This window comes from Syngnathus acus, chromosome 17 (genome assembly GCF_901709675.1).
Source record: "Syngnathus acus chromosome 17, fSynAcu1.2, whole genome shotgun sequence".
NCBI classification, from domain to species: Eukaryota; Metazoa; Chordata; class Actinopteri; order Syngnathiformes; family Syngnathidae; genus Syngnathus; species Syngnathus acus.
Window position 1 is genome coordinate 6,280,444 of NC_051102.1, and position 19,988 is coordinate 6,300,431.

Here is a 19,988-nt window from a genome sequence, read left to right on the forward strand (position 1 = left end):
GAATCGTTGGAGGATGACCACTTTTGCACTTTTGCCTCCCTGTATATTCAGGAGAGAGGCGCTACGCTACGCTATGCTACGTCTGTCTGTGTATGTGCGTTGTTCTTCCACGCCTGTCCGTCTTGTGTCAAGTAGGTCTGAGGCGCTGGTCTGAGATCAGCTTCTTACGGTTCCTGCAACAGGGGTGTCCAAACTGAAAAGCGTCGAATCATTTGAGCTCTTTCGGTTTCCCTCCTCTAACAAACCTGATTCAAATGATTACGATCATTATAAGGCTTAACAAACTGAAAATTAATTGGCGAGAAATTTGTATCCAGTCATAAGTTCAATGTCCCCTTTAATGTGAGTACGTCATATAAAAGCCGCAAGCCATAATTTGAACACCCCTGTTAGATTTCAAAGAGAACCTCACCGACCTAAGTTCAGCGTCCACTAGGGCCGTCCTCCCCTCTCGTGTGTTCCGTGCCGTGGATAACGTCCTGCATGTTGAAGCCTCCTAGCACCCCCCCCCCCCCCCCCCCCAAATAATATGGCTGTCTCCAATAGTTGCCCAGTGTGAGCATGATGCGTGTATCACATGTTTCATGTGGCATTCCATTGTGTGATGTAATACACAGCGTGGAGCACATTTACTGTACAGCGGTACCTTGACATACGGGTGAGCCAATTTGCGAGAGACAAGGCATCACTTGGTCTAATCTTCTTCAAGCAAATGTTTGATTTTTGCGTGAGCGTCAGCCATCCCGCCACTAGATGGCTGCAATAAACTCCACAACCTCCAGCCACTGTCAGGTCATGTGGTTGCCTTGAAATACATAAATCTGTTTTGTGCTCGCGTTTTTGTTTGTTTGTTTGTTTATTTATTTGTTTTTGTGCAGGTATTTTGCCAAAGTGAGTTTTGTAACAATAACGTGATGTACTTTGCTAAAGCAGAAGGACGTTACAATTATTTCTAGGCTGTTCATGAAAAGTTGATGAAAGTGTGGCAGAAAAAGTAGAAAATATTGAAGTTCAGTGAAACCAAAGGAAAAACAATGTAGCAAGTAAAGGAAGTGGTTTAGTTCTTTACATTTTAGTTTACATTTTAAAAAATATATATATGGTTTTATACAGTACATTACTGTACTATTTTTTTTTCTTATTTAAAAACACATTATAAACAAATGTTCTGCTTGCTGGAATGAAATGGCGTTTCCAGTCATTTCAATGGGAAAGGATACTTTCAAATGAGTGTTTTAACTTGAGCATAATCACAGCTTGACTGCAACTCATATGTCAGGGTACCACTGCACTTCCAAAAGGGCTAGCAGACCCCCCCCCCCCCCCCCTCACCCTTACTCTGCCATACTGGCATGCCCACCGTGCAGTTCGACAAGAGTGACATGTAGAACAGGTCAAGTTTGTATGTACGCAAAAAGACGTTCTGAGATTGTGAGCAATACAAATGCACCGTCAATCAGTCCACCTGAAAACCAAGCGCAATATCAAATCCATTTCCTTTTACTGAGGTCTCCTTTTGTTGAAGACGGAATACGTTTGTGTCCTTAAATGACTATTTGCCTTGAGAAGGACCCACTTTGCATGAACCAGAGCTCTTATTATCAAATGTTAATTTGAAAGACAAGCCATCGAGTTGCCGCCAAGCATTTATGATCGAATTTATGTTTACTGCAAAAAAAAAAAGAAAAAGATGGGCTGACACCGCCATTGTCATTTGTGTGGTTCCGATTAATGATGTCATTGACTGTGACCAAACACTGCTGGCCTATCTCATGTCTCTCCTCAATACTCTTAACAGTAATGATCAATAAGTCTTACTGAGCTGTATCTGCAAGAGAAACATTCATCTGTAACAGGGTTTACCAAACTTAATTTTTTTTACACGAATTAGACTCAAAAGAGGATTACACACATAACCAATTTTTAAAATTGATGTATAAAACTTTAGGTTTGTTTTTGAAAAACTACATATTGTAAAGAAAAATAAATAAAATGTCAATCAAAGACTTACACTTAGAAGAAAAAAAAAAATCCTCCCTCCTGGCACTTCAGCCTTTGTCACTGTGCACTCATTGCTGTCAATGGGGTGCTGTAAAAGCTTCCAACCTTGATCTCTAATCATATTCAGTGTCCAAATTATGAGGAGCACTCACACCCATAGGTGCAGTCTTCACGTGTTGTCATCTATTCCAGGGCTTTTAAAACTCAAAAGTGTGTGTCAAGTTGTAACCTGTACAGAAAAAGAAATGGAGGGCTTTCGGCACCCGCTTCATGCCATATACTGCCGACCTTGCGGCAATCTCTGCTCAAGCACAAAGGGCCATGTCAGAAGACACACACACATGCATGCGTGCACGCAGACATGATGACCACCCCTGTGACATAGAAAACGAAAATGCATGATGGGAATTTAATGTGCCAGCACGCATCTCCTTTTTATTTTTCCCCTTTCTCCATTTGTTTTGGAGAGAAATAAAAAAAAAAATTGCCGTGTAATGACAAATCCTTCACGCGTTTGTTTTCAGACAGGCTTGTTAATATGTCATCTGTTACAAATATGAATGTAGTGTGAACACAGAATTCGCATGAGAGGGTTATTTTCTACTAAGGATGTTTCTAATTGGTTTCCTATTCATAACTGATTGTTCCAGAACTAGAATGCAGCCTGACTGATCTGCTTCCTATTAAAAGGACATTTGTGTCACAATCGGACTCTTTGGTGTGTGTTTCTCTTCCTGTTGGCCTTCTGAACCAGTGACGTGCGGTGAGGTCCATGACTGGGGAGGCACTGACGTCGGTAGGTGTCAGTAATGCGCATTGAAGCTGGTGCCACCTCGGCGTAAAACAAAACGAAGAAGAAAGTGACGTAGCTTCCTGTTCACGAACAAGTGCTGAATTGCATTTCACGTTCACCAACCGAACGAGTCAGTCAGTGAGTGATTTGCATTTCCAGTTCATCGCGAGAATGGATCAGTGAGGGAACGAATCCTGACTTTCCCGTTCGCGAACGAGTTAATGGGTCAACTGCCTTCCCGTGCATCAACGGATCAGTCAGTGAACGTGTTGCGTCTCCCTCCTGGCGTGAACTATGGAAGCCAGAATGTCGATTTACGATTTGCCAAGGAAAGAAAGAACCAGTCACTGAAACAACACTTCTTTTATGCACGTTTTCTCCAAGCTAACGGCTAACTTTATTGCATGAAGGGATGCGCCGTTATGCAACATCTTCTCTTTGGGTAATTTTTATAACACTTAAAATAACGTGTATGCATATATACGCCTAAATATTGTTATCCAATATATCTACTGCAATTTCACGTTAGATTGCTGGTTTGAAATTTTTTACTTTTATTATTATTATTATTATTATTATTTTAATAAACATTAAAACCTGTTGAAACTTGTCTGGTGTTTTATTCCTTGTTTTTATTTTTTTGGGCATGAAAACAAAAATCTGACATTTGGTCAACTGCTTTACATGACAATATGTATGTGTTTTACGTTGTGTAATATGTGTTGGTGTCCCCCAAAATAAAGAGCAAGTAGTCAAATACACATTCTTGACACGTACAAAAAATGCATAAAGTTATTAGGTTCACCTGAAAATGGTGGTGTACCTAATGGAGTGTCCATATGACGTCACAGATCAACCAGCCAATCAGGCGGTGGGGGTGAGGGCGGGTGTGACACTTTTCACTTTCACTTCAGCTTTGGCCATGATTTTTCCCTAATGAAGTGGCCTGTTATTAGGTACACCTGAAAATGGCGGCGTACCTAAAGGAGTGTCCGTGTGACGTCACAGATCAACCAGCCAATCAGGAGGTGGGGGTGAGGGCGGGTGTGGCACTTTTCACTTTCACTTCAGCTTTGGCCATGATTTTTCCCTAATGAAGTGGCCTGTTATTAGGTACACCTAAAAATGGCGGTGTACCTAATGGAGTGTCCGAGTGATGTCACAGATCAACCAGCCAATCAGAAAGTGGGGGTGAGGGCGGGTGTGGCACTTTTCACTTAAACCAGGGGTGTCGACCTCCAGTCCTCGAGGGGCCGCGTTCCAATATGTTTTCCAAGTTACCCTCGTTAAGTGCACCTGCGTGAAAAGTTTTAGCCACCTTCACGTTCTGCAGGAGCTAAAACTTTTCACACAGGTGCACTTAACGAGGGAATCTTGGAAAACATGTTGGAACGCGGCCCCGAGGACTAGAGCTTGACACCTGTGACCTTTGACCATGATATTTCCCTAATAAAGTGGCCTGTTATTAGGTACACTTGAAAATGGCGGTGTGCCTAATGGAGTGTCCGAGTGATGTCACAGATCAACCAGCCAATCAGAAAGTGGGGGTGAGGGCGGGTGTGGCACTTTTCACTTAAACCAGGGGTGTCGACCTCCAGTCCTCGAGGGTCCGCGTTCCAATATGTTTTCCAAGTTACCCTCGTTAAGTGCACCTGCGTGAAAAGTTTTAGCCACTTTCACGTTCTGCAGGAGCTAAAACTTTTCACGCAGGTGCACTTAACGAGGGAATCTTGGAAAACATGTTGGAACGCGGCCCCGAGGACTAGAGCTTGACACCTGTGACCTTTGACCATGATATTTCCCTAATAAAGTGGCCTGTTATTAGGTGCACTTGAAAATGGCGGTGTACCTAATGGAGTGTCCGTGTGATTCCCTCGTTAAGTGCACCTGCGTGAAAAGTTTTAGCCACTTTCACGTTCTGCAGGAGCTAAAACTTTTCACGCAGGTGCACTTAACGAGGGAATCTTGGAAAACATGTTGGAACGCGGCCCCGAGGACTAGAGCTTGACACCTGTGACCTTTGACCATGATATTTCCCTAATAAAGTGGCCTGTTATTAGGTGCACTTGAAAATGGCGGTGTACCTAATGGAGTGTCCGAGTGATGTCACAGATCAACCAGCCAATCAGAAAGTGGGGGTGAGGGCGGGTGTGGCACTTTCACTTAAACCAGGGGTGTCGACCTCCAGTCCTCGAGGGGCCGCGTTCCAATATGTTTTCCAAGTTACCCTCGTTAAGTGCACCTGCGTGAAAAGTTTTAGCCACCTTCACGTTCTGCAGGAGCTAAAACTTTTCACGCAGGTGCACTTAACGAGGGAATCTTGGAAAACATGTTGGAACGCGGCCCCGAGACCTTTGACCATGATATTTCCCTAATAAAGTGGCCTGTTATTAGGTACACTTGGAAATGGCGGTGTACCTAATGCAGTGTCCGTGTGATTCCCTCGTTAAGTGCACCTGCGGGAAAAGTTTTAGCCACTTTCACATTCTGCAGGAGCTAAAACTTTTCACGCAGGTGCGTTTAACGAGGGTAACTTGGAAAACATATTGGAACGCGGCCCGAGGACTAGAGCTTGACACCTGTGACCTTTGACCATGATATTTCCCTAATAAAGTGGCCTGTTATTAGGTACACTTGAAAATGGCGGTGTACCTAATGGAGTGTCTGTGTGATTCCCTCGTTAAGTGCACCTGCGTGAAAAGTTTTAGCCACCTTCACGTTCTGCAGGAGCTAAAACTTTTCACGCAGGTGTGTTTAACGAGGGTAACTTGGAAAACATATTGGAACGCGGCCCCGAGGACTAGAGCTTGACATCTGTGACCTTTGACCATATTTCCCTAATAAAGTGGCCTGTTATTAGGTACACTTGAAAATGGCTGCGTACCTAAAGGAGTGTCTGTGTGACATCACAGATTAAACAGCCAATCAGAAAGTGGGGGTGAGGGCGGGTGTGGCACTTTTCACTTTCAGTTAAGCTTTGGCCATGATTTTTCCCTAATGAAGTGGCCTGTTATTAGGTACACCTAAAAATGGCAGTGTACCTAATGGAGTGTCCAAGTGACGTCACGGATACTAGGGTTAGGGTTTCAAAGTAGGGTTTAAAACTAGGGTTTCAAAGTAGGGTTAGAGCCTAAGTCTGCTGGCTGGTTGCTCATGGAAATGCTTTCCCTAAGACTAAGTTTTATTACAGATATAAATAACAGGCCTCTTTCTTTTTATATAATAAATCTGTTGAACCACAATTTTACAGGTTTCCTTGACCTAAAAGTGCAATCACATCACCTCACAATCTAGAAATAAGGGCAGCATAAGCTCAGTGACAAGGTACAAAAATTTTATTTGTATGCCTGCAGAAGACGTGTCCCACATGTCAACCAAACAGCACAAATAAAGACAAGACGCAAATTATCATTTTACAGTAAAAAATGAAACCAAAAACCAAGACTTTATTAAAGAAGCATAAAAAATAAAACTCTTGATACATTTCTCATAACCGTCAAACCAGCTCAAATTATACCATGATACAATTTTTCCTGGCTCTTGGTTAAAAGGTCCATAAACTTTCAAATAAAATATATTTCAATTTTAAAATTTTCTTCAATAATTTTCTCATTTTGTTATAAATTGCTTATATGTAGTACACAGAAAATAATGAAAATTTTAAAAAAAGGAAAATAAAAATAAATCTTAAGTAATAAACGGTCACATTATTGTCTGGGATATTTAGGTAAGCAAATCAATTGTAAAAATAAAATGTGTAAAAAGTTTCTTGTTTTATATCTTAAAAATGAGCTAATGACATGCAGATGGTTAACTTACAAATAATGATACAAGTTCTCATTTCAAAGAAGCCATTTTGCTTGCAAAAACAAGATGCCGATGATTGTTCCGATATTTACACACACAGGTACTTCTGCTGACATGGTTTACATTTTGGTTGAGCGTACAAAAGAGAATTAAAGCAAAAAATAGGCAAGCGGGGGGTGGCAGCTTGAGCGGAGTCTCCCCCCCTGACCGGCTACGCGCCCTGCCCCCCTACGTTGGCGAGGCTTGTCTTTGCATCCCCCCCCTCTAATCAGAAAAAAGAAAGGTCAGAGGTCAGGCTAGCGTGCCTCAGGAAACCCTGTTTTCAAACCTTGAAGCAAGAAAATGGGGGAAGGGGAACACACTGGTCTTAAAAAAATAAAAATCAGCAGTCAATCTGGAAAAATGGTACCTGTTTTTTTTTTTGTTTTTTTTTAAAACAATGAAATTACTGTACATTAAGTCTAACATTCTGACTGGCCACATGGGCTCTAACAACACAAGTTGAAATATCCTGTCTTTAAGCAGGGCTTTAAGATGCGCCCGTGTAACAGCCTCGGCGTCACTCGGACATTTTGCCTTAATCGAATCCCGCGTGACGACGACATTCTGCAGCTTGCTGGGATTGGAACACAAAGTGTGTGTGTCTGTCTGTGTGTGTGTGGAAGCCCTGGGTGGGTGATGGCCACTAGCTGCCAGAAAGGATACATAACCGTCTTCCTACTGTGGGTCAGCCCCAAAAGTCAAACTAGGAGGAAGCCCTTTAATGTCACCGCAATTGAGTTTTGTCATGGCTTCTTCACGTTTTCCAGCACAATGCGCATACAAACGCTAGCAACGCTATAAAAGAGAAACCCCCCCTCCCTACCCCAAAAAGGCGTCTGTGTAGTGCACCGCTAAAGTATGCGGAATGGGGTGGAAGACCCTCATGAAAACTGCTGTTTGTGTTTTGTTTGTTGGTATTCAGATGGCAGGATGGGAGGAGGCGGGGTTTCAAGTTGGGTGGGGGGCAGTGACAGTGCATGGAAAATACTTCAATTGACCTTTCCTGATGTTTTTTTTTTTTTTTTTTGCATGGAAAGGGAACTACCCTTAAACAAGACCCTCCTTGTTGGAGCAACTATTACAACACTCTCCCTCTCATAGTAAAAAAATAAATAAAAAAACTGAGAAAAAAAATAAAATAAAGAATAATCCACACCCAAACACTCACAGAAATACCCCTCACACGACAAGGATCAGAAACACTTTCACAGAAAAAACACATTCACACTGACATTCTTCAAATGATAGACATACTCTCTCGTCAATTCTCTCTCATTGTAACAGTCTCACACAACAAACAAACAATGCAAGGTCATTAGAAAACAAAACCACATTTTTCTCCCACATCACATACTGTGACACTCCTCTCACACAACTCACACTCTCGTTCAGACTAACGCGAGAGGAACACACACAAACACAAACAAGCGGACTTCTCTGACTGACACGATTGTTCTCTCTCACACTAACAAACATGCTGGAACAGCGAGACACAAACACACAAACCCTCTCAGTCATGCGCACGCCTCCACAGTCAGAAAGCACTTTAGGAGCCCATGCAAGTGTAACAGACAGGATGTGGGTGGACTGGGAGCAGGGAGTGTGTGTGTGTGTGTGTGCGTGCGTGGGGGAGGGCACGGATGGATCAGCTCCTGCCTTGGAGACTTTCGTGGGGGGAGGTGAACCGGAGCAGTCACACATACATTTTTTGAAAGAGAAACAGCCACACAATGAAAAGGTGGGAAGGGATGCTTTGTGCGGCTAAAGATGGACACACGCACGATTGTCAAGTGATGTTTGAGCGGGCTCCACCAACTGACTTCTACAGACATTTGGCATCGCTTGATGGCTACTTTCAGTCTATGAGGCCACAACACGGAGGTTTGGGGGTTGGGGGGGGGACGCCCGGGCGCAACCAAACAATCGGATTAGTGTCATAGGTGTCAAACTCAAGGCCCGCAGGCCTGACTCGACCCGCCGCATTTTATGCGGCTTTTGTGGTTTCCGCGCTCAAACCAGAACCACTACAGTCTTCATTTTTAATATTACAAGTAGTTTTTGTTTCCAACTACATTTTTAAAAGAAACTGACTCGTCAAAATGTGTTACCCAGTCATTTGTTGTCTAAGACAATTACACAGCTCCAGAAACCACTGCAATCATTTCCAACAGAACTACAACGATCCAGACAAAGATGAGTTTGACACCTCCGGATTTCTGTCGCAAACAAGGGCGCAACGACAAAGAAGGAGCGCGAGAAATTGGAGGCATGAGCGGACGCAAGTAAAAAGTTGAGGCCTCATCTGTCAGCTTCATGGAAAAAAAATATCTGCCAAGTACAAAAGCAGTCAAAAGGAAAGACTGAGAGAAGGAAGGAGAAATGAGGGGAGCTCAAAATGAAGGCCTGAAGAGAGATAAGACACTAGTTTCACCACTGAGACTGTCTCCAAATAAATCCATAGTGTCATTATTATTATTATTCATCAGCATCATTGTCTCTGGTAATGCTGCATTGTTACCATGATTATTAATATTATGGTCCACTTTGTGTTCAAGGATATTAGTGTGAATCCGGGCCTCCACGCAGCTCTCGCCCCCACCACCATTAAGAGAAAATGCGTATACACTGCGTGGTGGGCGTGTGGCACACAGGACACTCGGGCTCAGACGATTGGCAGATCTGCCCGGCGCACTCCATGCAGAAAAGGTTGTGGCCGCACGGCACCAGGGCGGCCGTCACCTCGCTCTCGAAGCACACAAAGCAGTCCCTGTTGACCCCGGGGCCTGCGCCCACCAGGCCTGCCACGCCGGGGCCCGGCCCGCCTTTCAGCCGACTCAGCATCCCTGAGCTGAGGCCTGCGCCGCCCTCCGAGTCGGTGGGTGAACCGCCGGGCAGCGAGGATGCCGAGCAGGAGGAGTAACCCGTGGACGAGCCGCCCGAACTGGAGCTGGAGCCCCCGGAGAAGGAGCCACCACTGCCGCCTGGCGCGCTGCCCGACTGCAGCCAGGAGAGTGTGCTCAGAGGGTCGCTCTGGGCGCGGCGGGCCAGCGGGTGCTCCAGCGGGCTGGCGACGACGTCCTGGGGCAGCGTCGGGGACAAACGCGGCGTGATGGCGCCGCCGCTCAGGCCGCTGCTGTTGCGGCGAAGCGGCGGCTGAGGGTGCGAGGGGCCGCCTGACTTGTTGGCGCCGTTGACAAAGGGAGCCCAGATGTTGGAAGCGCTGAATTCAAAGCCCAGTTCCTCTGAGGAAGGGAGTGGGGTGGAGTCGCCGCCAAAAGCGAATCCTCCCCCGGCGCTGCTGGAACCTGTGCTGAAGGGGCTGGTTGGGCTGGCCCCCTCGTTGCCCTTGCGGCCCCCGCCATAACCGTCGGAACTCATCGCGCCGTTGTGTGCGTGATAGGCCACCGAGGAGGACATCTTACGGTTCACAGACATCTGGATGGCGGCGGGTGGCGGGGAGGGTGCAGGAGGTGGGGGTGCGGAATGATGGTTGCTGGCCCGGGACCACAGGGACGCCCCCAGGCCCGCGCTGAGGGCGCCCAGGCCCTCTAGGCTGACGTCGGTCCCGTTGGTGTGAAAGTCGTTGTCTCCCTGCAGGTCGACGAAGGTTCCGGTTCTCAGCGTGATGTGGGTCTCGATCTCTTCTCTGGCCCGGTCCACGTTCTCGGGCATGCCGGTCACCTCGAACACGGGGTCCTTCTCTCGACTGGGCGTCACGATGTAGGTGTGGGTCTGTTGCTGGATGCGCTTGATGGTGGCTCCTTTCGGACCCACAACCAGACCCACCACTCTGTAGGGTACCCGCACCTGGACCGCAACCAACACAAATAAGTTAATCAGGACAATTTCGTTTATAAACACAGAACACAACAATGCCTCCTTTCAAAAGGAGGAAAATGTCATTTTTGTGACTTCTGACTGCCCAGCTATAAAATACAGTGGTGCCTTGAGTTACAATTTTATTTTATTCCGTCACCATTCATATCTCAAATTGTCTTTTCCCAATTAAAAGGGCTCTATTGCCTTTCCTTTTTAATGTCATGCTAAAGATATTAAAAGCAAAAGGCAGTCAAGCAGTACCTGAATGGTTGTTTGTCCAGGGAGGTGCGGTGGTCCAGGAAGTGAGCCTCCCCCTCCTCCGCCTCCTCCACCTCCGGACCCTCCCGCTTTGCAACGGGATGCTCGAATCATGGAGAAATGCTCGGCTGCAGAGACGATCTCCCGTTTGGCCATTTCCACGTCCTCCCTGCGTCCCGTCACGATGAACACTGGCTCCTCGCCGCGGACAGGGGTCTTTATGTAAGTGTTGGTCTTGGCGCGCAACGCTTTGATCTTACAACCTGGATGAGAAAAAACATATAGAAAAATGGCAGGTTTATGCCAAAAACTCAACAGAAATCATATTTGTGTTTTGTAAAATAGACACATGCCGCAAGATGCAAGGATGACCACTAGGGGGCGTGCAAGATAATGAAATAATTGATAGAATTGCTAGACGGTAATAATAACTTGACTGACAAGTTGAATTGGTATTTTCTCATTCTTTTAACTTCACTCAGGTGGCAGAGGGAAGAAATATTAACGGTTCAGAGCTTGGAAAAACCTACTAACTGGGTGGATAATAAGTCAAGGTCCAAATCCAAGATTCTATATTATACTGTTACCAAGTGATGAATGTCAAATTACCCAGAGAACCAGCAACCACCACTTCCATTTTCATCTGGGCTACTGAAGCCAATGTGTGTCATGAATCAGGTGACTAGTTAAAAAAAAAAAGTCCCAACAGTGTGTGCATTAAAATAAAGGCGAAGACACCGCATTAACGTGAAGACTAGAAAACAAAAATGAAGCATCAGATTCAACCGATTTTGCACTGTGTCTTTAACTGATGACGCGTCATCAGGGCGACCAATAGGAGGAGCGGAGTGTGATGTCATTGTGGGAAGCAGAAAGCATGGCTTTTTCAAACAAAGGGAACAATACTAGAAACGCCGCCGCCACCGCTACAAGCTAGTCGGCGGCTAAAAAAGAGCGCCAGCCGGTATCGAGAGTGCGCGTCGAGGACAAAGGAGGCGAGAAATTCAGTTGGAGCGCGGCGAGGCGCACGACAAGCGGCGTCGGCGTACGGACTCCGCGAGCTAGAGCTTTTGGGTGCAGGGCGTAACACCGCCCAGTCCCGTGTTTGTGAGACCGTCTGCTCCATTTCGGCGCCCCAAAACCCCCACAATCACAATATAACGTGCCTTGTAAGCATACAAACTGATGGGCGACACTAGTCTTGCATTCAAGCCCCCTTCTCCGTTTATGATGCATTCAAAGCTTATTTAGCGCCATTTCCTTTGTTTGGTGCAGCCTGCAAGACATGTCCAGACTGCTTTGTCTGACCTCGTCCCACCCCTCCCCCTTCAACCGCGCTACCTGTCAAACTATTGTGCATAAACAGTGCGAAAAGTACGCGCTTAATGGCGCAAATGTGACATTTCTAAAGCAATAATGACCGCGCCGGTTTGTGTTTACGCACAGAGCTAAGCCTAGTCAGGAAACTAAAGTTGTCGGAGGCGACAGCGCACCCAAACAAAGAAACAGCCGGCTCCCCTCCGACCAAACAAGCCCGCAAAAATTTAAAAAAAATAAAAATAAAAAAATGAAAAAGGCTCACCTTGCCTTCCCACGATCTCCGCCACATGCTCGGAGCTCGGCACGGGCACACACTCGGTCATGTTGACGCTTCTCTTTCGGTTGCAGAGGACGGAGGCGCTTTGTTCCCCGTGGAGCATCGGGTGCGAGCCGCCGGCCATGTGGTAGCCGCCCGAGCCGTAGTACTCCGGGGACGGAGAGCAGGAGGTCGGAGAGTCCCGGGACATTTGGAGGTCCACGTAACCCTCCGAGCCGGGGGCTTGGGTACCGTCCAAGGTGTCGACCAGCCCGCCGCCGCCACCTCCTCCTCCTCCACAGTCCACCTTTTCCAGGGCCATGAGTGACAGCTGGTCGAGGGCGAAGCGAAGCACCTCCTGGTGGTCCTCGTCCCGGGACTCTTGGTCCGTTTCTCGGGGCAGACCGACCCCGTTGTGTTGGCTGCTAATCACCACGTCGTGGTCCATAATGTCAGGGTGGAATAAAGGGCTAGGCATAGTCTCTCCGTGGATATCACATCAGATCACGGATGCCTGCTTGTCGGGAGTGAGCACGCCCCACTTCTGAAAGGATAAAAAAGGGAAAATAATTTTGTCGTGGAGAAAAAAAGACAAGAGTGGGAATGAGATGTTTAGGGTGGGTGTCAGCTTTTCGGGCGCCTTGCTTTGTCTTGTTGTGACTGACAACTCCAGCATCCAGCTTTTGTCGGGATAAAGGAAAATAGTATTCCCTTGAAACAACACAAAATGCGTATTCTCGCACCCACGCAAACACCTCCAAACGATACGTGTCGCGAGTGACTTTAATATCAATAACAAAAACAAAACAAAAAGGCGACGAGAAGTGTCAGAAGTGCTGTTGTTAGCTCTGGCTAGCCAGTTAGCAGGCTAGCTCCTCCACACTCAGTCACGTTGCCGACCCCTTTGTTTGGGAGCTAAGCTAGCTTCACTGAGGAACTCCTTTAAAAACACACACACACGCTCACGCTCAGATTCCATAATGTACTCACGCGGTCCAAACTTACTTTATCCTTACTTTGTCGAGTCTCTCTGCCTCGCTTTGCTGTCGCCTTGTTCCTTCAGGAACAGATGAGAAACTAAGCCGGGAAGAAGAAGAGGAGGAAGAAGGAGGGAGGAGGAGCAGCAGCCTTCTTTCGAGCTAGCACGTTAGCAGCCTAGCACGCCAAAACTGGGGTGGGGGGCGTTAAAGCAGAGTTGTCCCCCTCATAAAACAAAACAAAAACACGTTAAAAGGACGCCCGTAGATGTCTCTGCACGATGACTCTTGAGAGCGTCTTCATGGTAGGGAAAACACCGGTCCCCAAAGCCGAGCGTGACTTGGTGGGGGGGGGACAAAGTGGTATTCGGCGGTCCGTGACCCCGTTGGCTCTCTCCGGCACAGCCCGCTTCAGTGGTTCTCTCCGCCGCCTTTGTCTCACCAGGCGCACGCCGCTCTCTCGCTCCGACGGCACTGACGTCAGCCGCGACACAACAATGGGTTCAAAGGCCACATACGGCGATGGGGAGAAGAGGATCCACGCAAAGCCACGGCTGCTGTCATTGCCATTGTGTCAGTCGCTCGGCTGGACCGCCATCCCTTTATTTATTCGTTTAAAACCAAGCAAACGTTGTTGTTTGATCATTCAAAGCCAGCATTCAGTTGTATTGTATCCTTGAGCAGTTATTCAATATCATTCAAATCCAGTTTTATGTATGCGCTTAGTCCTAACTATTTTGAGAAATTCATATACTATTACATCTGATGTCTTACCAATGACCCCCCCCCCCCACACACACACATGTGCTTGTACACTTTTTGATTCAGATTAAAACCCATGAAATAAAATACACCAATGTCCAAAAGATGCATTTATTTAACAATATTGATTCATGTACAGTAGTAAAGTAACAGTGTTTCTTACAATGTGGCTCGCCATTAGATAACTTGACCTAAAGTATTTGTAAACCAGCAAGAATATTTGAAAACCATCAAACTATGTCATCTCTCTAAGCTTTATGTGGGTGTGTGAGAGAGTACAGCATGCAAGTCAACATTCTCCAATCTTTGCGATGCTTCTTCGCATAAACATTACTTAACAGTGACGGTGGGGATATCAAAGAAAGCAGTGTTCTTCACAGATGGAGGCACATTTAGAGATAATTTACAGTTCACATAAACAAAGTTTGTTTGAGCTCATTTAGCAGCCGTTATAAAAACGACACAAAGAATAGTGTGTGGCACCAAACATATCTCCTGAAAATTGATGGAGGTAACAGCTGAAAGTTGGAGCACCTTTTCAATTGATGACAGTGAAAATACAACACAACTGTTTCAGTTTTAGTTTAGTTGAAGTAGTGAAAAAAAACTGAGAAAAAAAAAAATCCCCCACATAATGACTTCAGTTGAAGTTGTGGTAAACGATGTAAGTGAAAAATCAGTCAGCACTGCTGGAATTAAAACAGCCCTTTTATGTACCTTGGCTATAACTGCTCCTTTTCCACCCGCTCGGCCCCCTTCTCCTTTTCTTCTTCTTCTTCTTCTTCTGTGCTGGGTGCCTCAACCACAGTGGCGTCCTCAACATGAGCCAACATATCCGCCATGAGGGCTTCCTCGAGCCTCCTTCGCACATTTTGCACAAGGTCCTCTTGCTTTCTGAAGGACACAGAAGATGAGGAGGACACCTTTAATGTGCACTGCATCTGTTGATGTCTTCATTAGAAGTTGCTAAAACCAACACGTCAGACTGGATCCAAATGTGGCTCTAATGTGGAAAAATGAAACATTCGCAATTCCACATGACTTGGAAAAACATATCTGACCGTCATCAGCATCAATGACTCTGCTTTTATATTCACAGCATTTGTTTTTTTTAGACCTAAAATGGTGGCAACAGTACAGTACAGGCCTGGAACCGATTAGGTCTATTCACATTATTTCCCTAAAATCTGGCAGCACTGTGGGCCTAGTGGTTACCACTCCTGCCGCTAAGTTCTGAGGTTCCCATGTCAGTTCTGGCCTTACTGGGTGCATTTTACATGGTCTCTCTTCATACTAAACAATATTTATAATTCCATATGTACCAGTGGCTAAAAAGCAAAGCGTGGAGAGTCTTTGTCACCAAAATGTATGAGCGCAATGTCTATGCTGTTGTACACTGGAGGAGCGCCGTCGACAATGAGAATTGTACCACTCAACCCAAAAAATGTCACCTGATATCTTCATCGGTCACCACAAATGCCTTGCAGAGAGGCTGTGTCGTGTTGAGCCACACTCCTGGGTTTTTCTCGACGGCCGCTGTGAGCTGGCCAGTGACGGGTGCGGGGCTTGTGTGGAGGGCGCTCGCGATGGCGGACAGAAGCGTTTTGTCAGAACTCGCAGGGCCGACACCTGAGGACAAAAAAAACCCCAAGATGGTTGAAAAGGTGCCATTTGTAAACTCTCGAGCGTTGTTGTTTTGCAACTGCGGTCACCTTGTAGGCCTTTGGGAAGATCCATAGTTTTCACTAGCTCGTCTGCTATGTCAAAGGCACTTAACCCACTCAGCTTCCTCTCCCAGAATAACTATGATAAAAAAACAACAAAACAAACATTGTGCATTACTATTCAGCTTACAGTGAACGCCCGTTTACTGAGATATCTTCCAGACCCGCCCACAATATTTAAAAATCCACAATTTAGAGGAACAGTATTTTTTTATCTAGATTGACCCCTCCCACAAACCCATCACGAAGATGAAATAAAACGTCGTTTGACTCACCTGCTTTGGTTGGTCCACAGCCCTCTGTGGGTCTGTTTTCACCTTGTTACTAGGGTGATTTGTTACTTTGGTCACTGGCTGCTTGAAGATGGAGGCTGTCTGTCGAACGGGCAGCGTTGTGTTCAAGTCTGGCTTGGCCTGTTGAAAGAAGAAATACAACTAGGAATTTTAAAAAATCAAAAATGAACAGAACAACAAAATGGTAAGAATTATCTGTTGAGGTCATTTATGAGCGTTAACAATCAATAAATCTCACCACTGTTATACGTTTGCCAACGTGAGCCCAGTTGGCCACCTCTATGTTGAAACAGCCTAATTGAATTCTTCCCTGTAGTTAAACAATAACTGACTGCAGTGGATGGAGAACATTATAGATCCCTTTTTATGGGAACATTCTCTTGACACGAAAAGGTAAAAAGAGTATGTGAGCGGTTAAAGGTTGTGTTTTTTTAGTTTAGTTTTCGGTAATTACAATAATAATGCAATGTGAAAGATTTCTTCAATGATTTGCAGTAGCACTCGCTGGTTTAAGAGTTCAAACGAGCTTATGCAGAGCAGCAATGATCGATTGAGCAACTTGAATAATTCAATTGCAAAAAATGGTCGAAGCAAAGTCTCACCTGGAAGATTCGCAGGGATCTTCCCCTCCACATGGACGAACGTTCATGTAGTTGCCATGGTAAGTCAACTTTGCATGCTAATTCACTGACACCCACGGCACTCACCAGGCCAGGCCTGCCTTTTAAAGCCTAAAAATACCTACATGTATGATATTGTGCTTAATTAGTAACATTGTTTTTTATCTGATTACTCAACGAGATAATTGGTAGATGACTTAAATCTAAAAATATTCCATAGCAGCAGGCCTAGTGAGGACCACTCTGGAACCATTGTTTTTAAAAATATCATCACTGCCCAAAAAAAAAAAAGTCTAAATGTGTTGATTCTCACCCTGATTTGATGGTTGCCATAATGATGCTTGTACCCACTTCGCTGGACTTTCGCAAGAACTAAATGTGCAGCACGAGACTGGCTGGCCTCGTCCATGTGAAAGTTGTTGCCTGGACCTCGTGTTGTCTGCGGCTTACCGAGAACACGCCTGACGGGTACACTGGAGAGGATACACAAGATTAAATCAATGAAAATGACAAGGATTTATGGCATCATTGTGTAAGTTGATCATGCTCAGATCGAACTGACACCACCACAGAGAGATTAATTCATTTAGTTGTGGTTGTAGTTTACATGGGAAACAGAATGAGGAAAAACGATATATTCCCCGCACAGTCAATCAATTTCTTTTTTTCTTCTGTCAATGTATTTTTTATGCAATTTATACATAATATTAGTCCTATAATCATTACTTTTGCCATCACCATTACGGTGGAAGGTTTCCCGCCGTAGCAGTGCAATGACAGGTGAGTGAAGACAAACTCGTTCACGCCCACACAACGTTCATCAAGTCAAAGCATAGCAATGGCTGCGCACACGCGAAGGGGTTTTGTGTTGCTAAGACGACAAAACCACCAACATGTTCCATGTTCTTTTACGTATAACAGTGTTTATGAACATTTAATCCCAGTGTTGTTCTAGATCAGAAAAAAAGCACACGTTAATTAAGTTATATACACGCCAGATAATGAGGACCCATATTTCACAAAGGTAGTTAGTACGAATTTCAATTCTGTGCCTAACGACAAATATCTTAGTATATTCGTATTTTAAAGACATTGCGACTTGATTAATGTTTTGGAGCCAAGGAACCGACGTAGCTCAAGTCAAGCGTGTGACTGTAAACAATGAAACTTGGCTAGCTAATCTTGCTAGCAGGGACGGGAGACCACCCGGAGTACCGTACGACTAAACATTTGGCAAAAGTAACGTTAATGTGCATCGTAAAGATTCAATAAAGGATTTGGTTATCTCCAACATTGGAGTTGGGAAAATAACAATTTGTTGAGTTTGCAAGACGCATGCACGTACTCATACTCATTTCCTGCTGAGCAAACTTTCAATGAAAAAAAAAAAACCCGACTCCTTGTAGCGCAAAAACGTCCAAATCCTACCTTTTACGTTCCATACTTTCAAGCGTCCACGTTCCGTGTGGAGTCGAAGTCGGCTATTGGAAAGTAGCAAATGTCAACGAGCAGCTATGTGTCGTGAATTTGCATCAGAGATTTGTTTATCGATCACCATTCCTCAGTCAGGACCTTTCCACGCCGAGATCAGTCCGCCCACCACGTCACCCCCCTCGATTGTACTGTAATCCATCCGCGGCACTCGCTTCACTTAAACTAGTGCGGAAGTGACGATGTGATAGTGGAAGGCACAGGTGGCCAAACTGGGGTCCGGGGGACTAACCCTAGCTTTAGGGTCCGCATACATTGTTGTGCTTTTAAAAAAAAAAGTCCATGTATAATACATCAGTGGTTTGCAAATGTTCAGTTAAAATTATATGTAGATGACAGTAAAATTTGGACTTGAATAGATGTTTGAATCTAAACATTTAATGATTAACTCATTAATTGGTGCAAAGTATATGAAAGGTTCCTTGAAGAAAATGGACCCAAACAGTTTTTGGTAGAAAAGACAAGTGAAGTTAAACAGTCAAAAATAACTTTAAACACCTATTATAAAAAGAAAGGTATGACTAAAACATCACAAACAATTAATGATGATGCAGTAAAGATTTGAGACGGAAACACGATCTACGTATATTAAATATTAGTTTGAATTTGACTGACAATAGTCATTGAGCACAAGATATTTCACATTAATTTTATTTCTTCCTCTTTCAGAAGAGTTTGCTTGGAGGGAAGCTCAACATTTGATGATGAAAATGAATAGCTGACTGCAGAAGTATATGTAAAAAAATAAAGTTCATTTTGATTTCACTCAAGAGTTTCAGGTTGAGGTGTATCTGCTCCACTCCAAATGCGTCACAGACGATGATGGTGATGAAGATATTTTGGAGCACCATGATCAGGAGTAAAGGTTGTTATATCCTGCATTGCAAAACAGCGGCTGGAGCAGTCCTTGTTCATAATTTCAGTTCAATCCATCAACAAACTGTCAGGAAAGAAACAACAAGATCACAACGTGCATGCTAAAATAGGATTCCTAAAAGGTTGCTAAAGTTTTTACTTGTCACTTTTTCTTGTCACCAAGAAACTTTAAACATATTAGGTAATTAAATGTACAATTTTCCTTGCTCACCTGATTGCCACTATTCATCATTCTTGAACTTGCCGTTGACGTAGGGAACATAATCCAAAATGACTCGCCATTCTGTCATGTGTACCATAGCTACGCCACCCACTGTGCCCCAAACAGCCAGTGTTGGTATCCTGCGAAGGAAACATTGAACTCGTTTACCATGAAATACCTGAGGCTGTGATTACACTACAGTATATGACTAAAATTCAATTGTGGGCTCGGCTATCCTTGATAAGGGTTTCCCAACAAATGTCACAAAATTGAAAAAGAACAACCCAATAACCGTATCACACTTAATGGATGAGATATCAATGGGAAATAAACCAAGGAAGTAAACCATCATGCGCCAAAACAGAGTTTCACCTTATCTCTACCTTTACATGACAACATGATAATAACAAACTTGAAATGTGCCTCATTATCATTTCAAATAAAATGTCAATGTTGTTTTATTGACATGACCCCAGCTAGGCTAAATGCTAACTGCTAGCTGTAGACTTAGGGCGCTTCCGTTCGTGAAACGCCCCCACTCCTCTTATTAAAACAAAAAATGAACAGAAGCTTACCACAACTTAGCCATGGACATATATTTCTGTCCGACCACTTTACTCAACATTGTTCTTGTGTGACCTCCTCCTCGTCCTCACACGGAACGTGCAACCAGCAGGGTACTTCCGCCACAATTCTAACTACGTATAAAGGCGACTTCTGCCCTCTAGCGGACACAAGGCGTTATGG

The 19,988-nt window shown here is 44.9% G+C and overlaps 3 protein-coding genes and 1 long non-coding RNA gene across 5 annotated transcripts; 1 reads left to right on the forward strand and 3 right to left on the reverse strand.

Moving 5' to 3' along the window:
* Window positions 1-6,111: 6,111 nt before the first annotated feature.
* Window positions 6,112-13,725, reverse strand: LOC119137622 (RNA-binding protein MEX3B). 2 transcript variants are annotated; one of them, XM_037277092.1, is made up of 4 exons: window positions 13,313-13,725; window positions 12,303-12,840; window positions 10,724-10,983; window positions 6,112-10,450 (listed from the first exon to the last, which is right to left on the reverse strand). In XM_037277092.1, the coding sequence occupies exons 2-4, from the start codon at window positions 12,772-12,774 to the stop codon at window positions 9,248-9,250; spliced, it is 1,935 nt and encodes a 644-aa protein (XP_037132987.1). In that variant the 5' UTR covers window positions 12,775-12,840; window positions 13,313-13,725; the 3' UTR covers window positions 6,112-9,247. The 2 variants fall into 2 exon arrangements, with proteins under 2 accessions (XP_037132987.1, XP_037132986.1); XM_037277091.1 differs by having other exon boundaries at window positions 13,302-13,725.
* LOC119137626 lies at window positions 13,466-13,990 on the forward strand. Its single transcript, XR_005100955.1, has 2 exons — window positions 13,466-13,578; window positions 13,719-13,990. It is a non-coding gene; the product is annotated as an uncharacterized LOC119137626 (long non-coding RNA).
* A 142-nt stretch (window positions 13,991-14,132) lies between these two features.
* mbd3a (methyl-CpG binding domain protein 3a) lies at window positions 14,133-18,295 on the reverse strand. Its single transcript, XM_037277104.1, has 6 exons — window positions 18,101-18,295; window positions 16,986-17,145; window positions 16,035-16,172; window positions 15,748-15,838; window positions 15,487-15,664; window positions 14,133-14,929 (listed from the first exon to the last, which is right to left on the reverse strand). The coding sequence occupies exons 1-6, from the start codon at window positions 18,112-18,114 to the stop codon at window positions 14,758-14,760; spliced, it is 753 nt and encodes a 250-aa protein (XP_037132999.1). The 5' UTR covers window positions 18,115-18,295; the 3' UTR covers window positions 14,133-14,757.
* Window positions 18,296-18,797: 502 nt separating this feature from the next.
* Window positions 18,798-19,943, reverse strand: LOC119137625 (cytochrome b-c1 complex subunit 10). Its single transcript, XM_037277105.1, has 3 exons — window positions 19,817-19,943; window positions 19,251-19,381; window positions 18,798-19,103 (listed from the first exon to the last, which is right to left on the reverse strand). Exons 1-2 carry the CDS (start codon window positions 19,864-19,866, stop codon window positions 19,261-19,263), a joined length of 171 nt encoding a protein of 56 aa, XP_037133000.1. The 5' UTR covers window positions 19,867-19,943; the 3' UTR covers window positions 18,798-19,103; window positions 19,251-19,260.
* Between the last annotated feature and the right edge of the window lie 45 nt (window positions 19,944-19,988).

Coding starts and splice junctions, on each gene's coding strand:
- LOC119137625 (XM_037277105.1), bottom strand. CDS start 19,866: ATGTTGAGTAAAGTGGTCGGACAGAAATATATGTCCATGGCTAAGTTG. Junction 19,382..19,816: donor ATGTCCATGGCTAAGTTGTG/GTAAGCTTCTGT, acceptor TTTCCTTCGCAG/GATACCAACACTGGCTGTTT.
- LOC119137622 (XM_037277092.1), bottom strand. CDS start 12,774: ATGCCTAGCCCTTTATTCCACCCTGACATTATGGACCACGACGTGGTG. Junction 10,984..12,302: donor GGAGATCGTGGGAAGGCAAG/GTGAGCCTTTTT, acceptor TTTCTCATCCAG/GTTGTAAGATCAAAGCGTTG. Junction 10,451..10,723: donor CTGGACAAACAACCATTCAG/GTACTGCTTGAC, acceptor GTTGCGGTCCAG/GTGCGGGTACCCTACAGAGT.
- mbd3a (XM_037277104.1), bottom strand. Junction 15,839..16,034: donor CTGTGGACCAACCAAAGCAG/GTGAGTCAAACG, acceptor TTTTTATCATAG/TTATTCTGGGAGAGGAAGCT. Junction 15,665..15,747: donor TCTTCCCAAAGGCCTACAAG/GTGACCGCAGTT, acceptor TTTTGTCCTCAG/GTGTCGGCCCTGCGAGTTCT.